Raw genomic sequence first — 8,930 nt, 5'->3', positions numbered from 1 at the left:
GCAAAGAAGAACAGTTCAAATAGACGTGATCCTAGAACTCATGTAACACTTACCTCAAATGCAATGATAATTTATATGTGATAAATAATACAGACTGCTGAGTATTTTAAAGGCATTTTTATTCTCAGTTCATGTGCATGCTTAAAGGTGCACTATGCAACTTTTCGTCCACTGGAGGGCGTATATTCTAAACGGCTCGCGAGTACCGGGACTTTTATTATGACGGGACGGGACACAGTCGCTGGGTGCCCGCACTTCCGCTTTTTCTGGTCAGGTCAAGCAGCTATTTTTATCATATCAGATACATTTAAGGGGCCAAGGGCTTCAGCCATCCATCCACTCTCTTCCCTGAACTGAAATGAAGTAGTGGGCTGTACTTTCCACATGATTGACATCAGGTTCAAGTACTCCATGTTGGCTGGTGGTTATGTTGCCCGCATACCGCCTCCCATGGCCGAGACTGGTATTACGACACCTGTCGGGCCGGGGCTAGTAATGCTACTGCTAATTAAGGTTGATATCTCTGCAGCACTATAACGTGACATTTCTTTTAATGACATCATCGCCCTTATTTCTTCTCATTCTTTTGATGCGTGAAGGTAATTTTTTGGATATTTTTACCTCAATTTTTACACATGGCACCTTTAAATGTACATCAGATAACTATATTCATTATAAAAAAAAAATGTTTTTTTTGTGTTTTTTTGGACTAATAATAATAGGTGAAACTGTATGAAATTTTATTTATTTATTTTTTTGGTCATGAAAATAAGAAATTAGAATACAGAATTAGTAACATGTAACATAACTTGCATCAATTATTCATTAACAAACATCATATACTGCTTAATCATCATTAGTTAATATGTAATCAAATAGCTATGAGATAAAATTATTGTTAACGTTTAAATAGACTTAATTACACAATGATGTACACTTCATTATTTGATGTTAATACAATTCTAACAAATCCCAAATAAACTTTAAATCATATATTAGCTTACCGAATGCACTTTTTTACGTTTACATATGTTATGCATTTGTAAGCACTTCACGCACTGTTCATGTTACCTTATTATTCCATAACTCCAGCCTGTAAATGTCATACATTGGTCTTTGTGAGATGTGATGTGTATATTATAAAAATATATTTATTAATTGTTTGTTCATTATCTTTGATCACCAAAACTGTTTCACTTTTTCCTGTGAAAAAAACAACAACAGTTTTTTCCATATCTGTTAATCATAAATCCAACAGAAGGTTTGCTTCTAAAGAGGGCACCAGATATACAGGAGTTAATTATTTTTTATTTTCTTCTGTTTGTGTTGGACTAAAAGCATTAGCAACCAATTTGTGTGCGTTCTCCAACACAGCTGTTGCATTCTCATAGTTCAGCTTTGCTGCTTTGGTCATTGCGTCATACACTGAATCAGCGTCTTCTGCAGCTTTCCATCCAGTGACTCCTCCTACAAAGGCTCCTGCGAAAGCTGAAGCTTTGAGAACAGCAACCGCGGCACCTGCACCAAATCCTGCAGTACCTGCACCAATCCCTGCAGCACCTGCACCAATCCCTGCAGCACCTGCACATTCAGCTGCTCCTTCTGCTTTTTTTCCTGTTTCTTCTTCTGCTCCTCCTGCTTTTTCTCCTGTTTCCTCTTCCACTAATCCTGTTTCTTCTGCTCCTTCTGCTTTTTCTCCTGTTTTCTCAGCTTCTCCTTTGGGAACTGTTGCTTTATCTGCTGCAGTTTCTTCTGTCACTGCTCCTCTTGCTCCTACAACAGCGGATGCCATATTCAGAAATGTTCTAAAAGGGATGGTCGTTTGTAATAAAGTCAGAATGAAAGTCGCTGCACCAAGCGCACCCATTAAAGCACCAATCAGCGCTCCTGTGGTTGCTCCCGCAACCTGCTCCAGCATTTTATTCCCAACACTTTTCTTTGCTTTTTCTCGTTTCTCTTCTAGAGGCACATTTTTCTCATCCATATTTTCAATCTCCTCTTGAATGTCTTTCTCCACCTTCTGAAGCAGCTCATTGGTGAAGCAGCCACTCTTATTCCTCATCTTGTCGATGGTCTCCAGCAGTTTTTTCACCTGAACTCTGTTGCTCTTGTTTCCCTGTTTACGTTTTTTCCAGTGTTTGTTGTCGATGACGTGATAGCGTCCTCCACATTTATCAACAAGCTCCTGTAGTATGGAATTGGCCTTCAGAAATTCTTCAATGGTCTGGCCTTCTAGTTGCTCACCAAAAGTGAATAAGATCACTGTATGCTCTAAGACATCCCCTTCCAGTGAGTTCAGACGCTGCTGTAGCACCTCCATTTCTTGTCTTGTGTACTTTCCCACCTTTAGAACAATCACAAAGGCATCGATACCCTGAGCGCATTCAATCAGAAGATTAACAATCTCCGATTTCATCTCTTTATCATCACAATCAGTGTCAAATAATCCAGGTGTTTCAAAGACTCTGATCTTTCTTCTATATCTCCTTGTTTTTCTTCTTTTTCCTGAAGCGCTAGGGGTAAATACTTTTTCTCCAAGAATTGTGTTTCCAGCACTGCTTTTGCCATCTCCTCTCCTTCCCAAAAGAACAATTCTTCTCTCTGGCATAGACACACAAGCTATGGAAAAGAAAAAGAAAAGAAACGGGAACAAATATATATGTATAATGAATGTAATTTAAGCCTATTTGAACAGTTAATGAAAGGTAAATGTTGTCAATGTGATATCACACTTATAAAAATAAAGATTCTCTATTGGCATTGATGGTTCCATGAAGAACCTTTAAAGTACCAAAACAAGAAACACTTTCCTCAGAGTTCATCACACCTAAGAGTGTTAAAATGAACACTGAAGCAGTTTGTTTTTCTCAGTCGCTTTGGTACATTTCTCCTATCACTATTTACATTTACACAACAGTTAATGCAGTTCTCAAAACAATTAGCACAAACTGCAGTATGAAATGTGATATGAAAACATGTACTTATGTAGCGTACTGTATAACATACCGTTTTGTTGTCTATGTTTTAAATCTGTTTTTGAAGTGTCCCACTCTGTGTAGCCTCACATCACGTGTCAAAACAATCTCCATGATGATCAGTGAGCATTAATTTGCCCTCTATAATAAAATCTAATATTTGAATCTATAATAATAATAATAATAATAATAATAATAATAATAATAATAATAAGAGAATCTGTTCTTTTTTATTTTAGTTTTTATATTTCTATAATTCTGATTGTTACCATCTATTTGCATTCGTTTTTATTTGTTTTGCATTGTTACCCAATGAAATTGCATATACATAACATCAGAAAAGCTTTTCTCTGTAACACATATTTTGATTAGATAATTATCAAATGTTCTAAAATAGCTAATAATAAGTATACATGTCATATTATGGAGGACCAACCCTGTAGAAATTAAAAATAAATTAATTAATGAATGAATAAGTAAATAAATTAATAAATAAATATACACATATTTAAATGAATAAACAGATAAATAGATTTAAAAAAATGATAATAGGAAAATAAATAGCAGAATAAATGACTTGATAAAATAAATATGATTCAATTTTAATCAAACTAAAAGTTATATTTTACAACTTAATAAAATTATTGTTTTCTGCTTTTATTTAAAAAAATGTTTAACTTTTATTTATTTGTTAACTAATTGTAATATTTTTTATTTATTTTTTTACATTTATTTATTTATGCGTTCATTTATTTTTTACATTTATTTATTCCCACATGTATTATTTTTACATTTATCGATCGATTGATTAATTTATTTGGTAACACTTTAGTATGGAGAAGACATATTCACTATTAACTACAACTTTTGCCTCAATAAACTCCTAATTTACTGCTTATTAATAGTTAGTAAGGTATTTTTTGTAGTTAATAGTTAATAACTGAACCTTAAAATAAAGTGTTACCACTATTTAAATTTTTCAGTGTGCAACATGGAAATGAGGAGGGCGGTCCTTGTGTAGCTTCAGCGCATCATTGGTTGAGACTCGTGCACAGAATCATCAGACCAGCCGAGCTAAGATAGAAGAGAGTTATCAGTAAATGACGGCTGGATGGTTCTTTCACAGACACCAAACAACTTATCAATGTTTCCAGCAGTTTGACCCACTGAGATAAGTTTCAGTGGTAGCCTACTTATCGGAAGAAAGTACAATGGTTGTCCCACCTTAGTATCATCTGACTCGCACAGATTTTGAATGTCCTGGGACATATTTTGCAGGGTCTATCAGTTATCGTGGTAACATTTCATATTCATATCGGAATACAACCCTCCTAAAAAATCGATAAGCACATCTAATTTGAACAACAGAATTTGATGTGTTGTTTTTTTGACTTCATTCGCTATTTAGCACAACTCTAACGTTAGCTGTTTGTGAAATGTCCGCCATATAGTACACACATACAAGAGCTGTTACAACCTGTTGAGTCAGACGGCACTACTATAAGACCACTGAAACTTATCTCTCAGTGGGTCAAACTGCTGGAAACATTGATAAGTTGTTTGGTGTCTGTGAAAGAACTATGCGGCCGTCATTTACTGATAACTCTCCTCTATCTTAGTTCGGTTTACACAAGGACCCCCCTTCTCTTTTCCATGTTGCATACGGGAAAAATAAAAAGAAATGAATCAATCCATCAATTCATCAATAAATGTATAAATAAATATATGTGGGAATAAATAAATGTAAAAAGTAAATGAATGCATAAATAAATGTAAAAATAAATAGAAAATAAATATGAAAAAAAAAACATTTTTTATAAAAGCAGAACATAATAAATTAAGGGAAAGATAATACAAAATTTTATTTTATTAAAAAATGATCATATTTATTTTATCATGTTGTTTATTCTGTTATTTATATTCCTAATATCATAGTTATTTATCTATGTATCTGTTTATTTACTTATTCATTCATTCATTCATTCATTCATTCATTCATTCATTCATTCATTCATTCATTCATTCATTCATTTATTTTTAATTTATTCAGGGTTGGTACTCCATATAATATATACAATTATATATAATATATAATAATAGCTTAATAATAGTAACGTTCATTGTTATTTTCAACATTTACAAATGCATTTAAAAAAAATGTATTGTCTCTTACATTTGTTACTGTACTGTGAATTAACATGAGTGATCAAGGGATAAATAATATATTAGTTTGTATCACTTTAGTATGGGGAACACATATTCACTATTAACTATTACTTTTGCCTCAGTAATCTCCTAATTTACTGCTTATTAATAGTTAGTAAGGTCGTTTTTGTAGCGTTTAAGTTTAGGTATTGCGTCGGATTAAGGGATGTAGAATAAACTCATGCAGAATAAGGCATTAATATGAGCTTTATAAGTGCTAATAAACAGACAATATTCTACCAATATGCATGATCGTAAGACACTAGTTAATAGTTAATAACTGAACCTTAAAATAAAGTGTTACCATTAGGTTTTTTATATATTTTAAAACTACAATAGATATTTTGCCTTTTTTAATTCAAAGAAACCAAAATGGAAGAAAGAGTTAAAACTGAACACAATCTTGCTGCTCAAACTGTGTGTACAGTTTTTAAAATAATAATATTTTTGTATCTCCTTTTAAAAATTTTTTATTTACTTGTACTTTTAATTTGAATACTTAAGTACGTTTAATAATTAAAAATTATTAAAAATGTAAAAGTTCTTATACTCTTTAAAACTTTTACTCAGGTAATATTCTAAACAGTGACTTTAACTTCTACCAAATTCATTTTCTGGTAAGATGTCTCCTTTTACTGAAGTGTGGTTTTCAAGTACTAACCATTCTATTGGATGGCATTTTTTTGGTGAACTTTTAAAGGTTCATCATTTATTTTTGAGAGTGTATGACAATGACGTGACTTACATCCCATTATCCTTGTCTGTTGATGACGTCAGTGTCTGTAAGTTAAATATGAATCATATGAATATGTTAATCTTGACTTTGAGCAGTTCATATATATATATATATATATATATATATATATATATATATATATGTTAATTTACCATATTATAAATAGTGCTGTCGAGGGGATGACAAATCCTTTGCCAACACATCAAAATAATTTTAAATAGAATACATTTGAGATTGTTCTGATTATATAAATAATGTCTGTATGCTATAATCTGCCCTGTTAAAACTGAACACTATCGGTATATGGTGTAAAATGCAGTACTTACATTAGAGTTTTTCCTTCTTTCCTTTGTGGAGAGGTTGTTGGTGGATGGCCAAACCGAGATCTAGCTTTCACTTTCTTCTGATTTAAGATTGGAAAGGAATTAATTATCAAGTTAATTTTTAGCTAAGCAATAAACACACCCAACAAACACAGCCATGAACTTGTAACTGGTTCATAAAACGTTTTGGTTTTGCTTTACTTGTGACTATGACAATGACCTTTTCTTTTCAGTAACTTTATTTGAAGAAAAAAATGAATTAAATAATTATGACCCTGATGAAAGGTCTCTGAACCTGTCAGAATTTAAAGTAGCCTTGTTTAAACATGAACTAAGTGTTAATATTCTACTTTTCTTTAATTGTTGTAAATAACAGTAAAATTACAGAAAAAAAACAGTAAACAGTATTTTTTGTTTTTAAAGTAAGGAATGAACACGAGGTAACTAAATACACTAGACTAGACTAAAGACTAACTAGGGGAACACAACGACACACAGTTGACACGAACTAAACTGATGACGGTAACCAAGGGAACAGACAAGTGACAGGAAACTGAGAACAAAGGAACATGTGACCAAACTCAAAACAGGAAGTACATGAAAAACATGACAACAGAAACACAGATATGTAACACTTATTAGGTCAATTGGCAACATGATTGGGTATAAAAAGAGCCTTTCAGAGTGGCAGTGTCTCTCAGAAGTCAAGATGGGCAGAGGATCACCAATTCCCCAATACTGCGGCGAAACATAGTGGAGCAATATCAGAAAGGACCAATGCATTTTGCAATGTATCATCTTTGCAATGTATAATCTACAGTGCATAATATCATCCAAAGATTTAGAGAATCTGGAACAATCTCTGTGCATAAGGGTCAAGGCTGGAAAATAATACTGGATGCCGTGATCTTCAGCCCTTAGACGACACTGCATCACACACAGGAATGATACTGTAATGGAGATCACACAAAAACAAGGACAATTGAAACAGCTATAGAGATATAAAGAGATATAAATAAAACAAACAAACAAACAAACAAATAAATAAATAAATAAATAAATAAATAAATAAATAAATAAATAAATAAATAAATAAATAAATAAACGGTTGGAGCACATCTGATCTGTTCAGAAAGCTGGTTCAGCTGCGGCTGGCATAATAGCTAAAGGCAGACTCTCCTTGCTTTGAGTGAACTCTTGGTATTTCTAACTGACTTGATCCTGCTGATCTGAGTGATCTGTTGGGTTTGTATTTAATCAGCATATCTGCGATGTATTGAGGTCCTAGGTCATTGAGTGATTTATAAACAAGTAGTAGTACTTTAAAATCGATCCTAGATGTAACTGGAAGCCAGTGTAAAGACCTGAGGACTGGTGTGATATGCTCATATTTTCTGGTTCTGCTCAGAATCCTGGCAGCAGCGCTCTGTATGAGCTGCAGCTGTCTAATGGTCTTTTTGGGAAGGCCGGTGAGAAGGCCATTACAATAGTCCACCCTACTGGTGATGAAAGCATGAACCCGTTTCTCTAAGTCTTGCCTGGAGACAAAGCATCTAATTCTTGCAATATTTTTCAGATGATAGTATGCTGATTTAGTTATTGCTTTGACATGATTACTGAAACTCAGGTCTGACTCCAAAATCACTCCAAGATTCCTGACTTGATTTTTTGTTATCAGGCCTTTAGCCTCAAGATATGCGTTCACCTTGAGAATTTCATCTTTGTTTCCAAATGTAGTGATTTCGGTTTTGTCTTTGTTTAACTGAAGATAGTTTTGGCACATCCAGTTGTTAACTTCATCAAGGCATTTGCACAGCGAGTCAATGGGGCTGTAGTCATTAGGTGACAGTGCTAAGTAGAGCTGGGTGTCGTCAGCATAGCTGTGGTAAGCAATATTGTTCTTTTTCATTATTTGTCTCAGTGGCAGCATATACAGGTTAAACAGGAGTGGTGCTAGAATTGACCCTTGTGGGACTCCGCATGTCATGGATGTCCACTCATACTTATGGTCTCCTATATTCACATAATAACCTCTCCTATCTAAGAATGAACTGAACCATTTGAGGACCATCCCAGAGAGCCCAAACCAGTTTTCCAGCCTGTCTAGATTACTTCCAGCAAACATTGTCTGTGAGTACAATCCACCATGCCATTCGCCGCTGCCGGCTAAAACCCTAGAGGTCAAAAAAGAAAAGCCATATCTAAACATGATCCAGAAGCACAGGCGTTTTCTCTGTGCCAAGGCTTATTTTAAATGGACTGTGGCAAAGTGGAAAAATATTCTGTGGTCAAATTAATGCTTTCGGACTAAAGAGGACAAGGACAACCCAAGTTGTTCTCAGCGCTCAGTTCAGAAGCTGCATCTCTGACGGTATGGGGTTGCATGAGTGTCTGTGGCAAGGGCAGCTTACACATCTGGAAAGGCACCATCAATGCTGAAAGGTATATCCAAGGCCAAGCACAATTATGCTCCCATCCAGACGTCGTCTCTTTCAGGGAAGACCTTGCATTTTCCAACATGACACTGCCAGACCACACACTGCATCAATTACAACATCATGGCTGAGTAGAAGAAGGATCCGGCACTGAAATGGCCAGCCTGCAGTCCAGATCTTTCACCATTAGAAAACATTTGGCGCATCATAAAGAGGAAGATGCGACAAAGAAGACCTAAGACAGCTGAGCAACTAG

General features: G+C 34.4%; 1 protein-coding gene across 1 annotated transcript; it reads right to left on the bottom strand.

The window, feature by feature from the left end:
• Positions 1–1,300: 1,300 nt before the first annotated feature.
• Positions 1,301–5,932, bottom strand: LOC137072655 (GTPase IMAP family member 7-like). The gene is made up of 2 exons (XM_067440596.1): positions 5,926–5,932; positions 1,301–2,619 (listed from the first exon to the last, which is right to left on the bottom strand). Exons 1-2 carry the CDS (start codon positions 5,930–5,932, stop codon positions 1,301–1,303), a joined length of 1,326 nt encoding a protein of 441 aa, XP_067296697.1.
• Positions 5,933–8,930: the final 2,998 nt, after the last annotated feature.

This window comes from Pseudorasbora parva, chromosome 1, assembly GCF_024679245.1.
Source record: "Pseudorasbora parva isolate DD20220531a chromosome 1, ASM2467924v1, whole genome shotgun sequence".
NCBI classification, from domain to species: Eukaryota; Metazoa; Chordata; class Actinopteri; order Cypriniformes; family Gobionidae; genus Pseudorasbora; species Pseudorasbora parva.
This window is presented reverse-complemented; position numbering and strand designations above follow the sequence as displayed.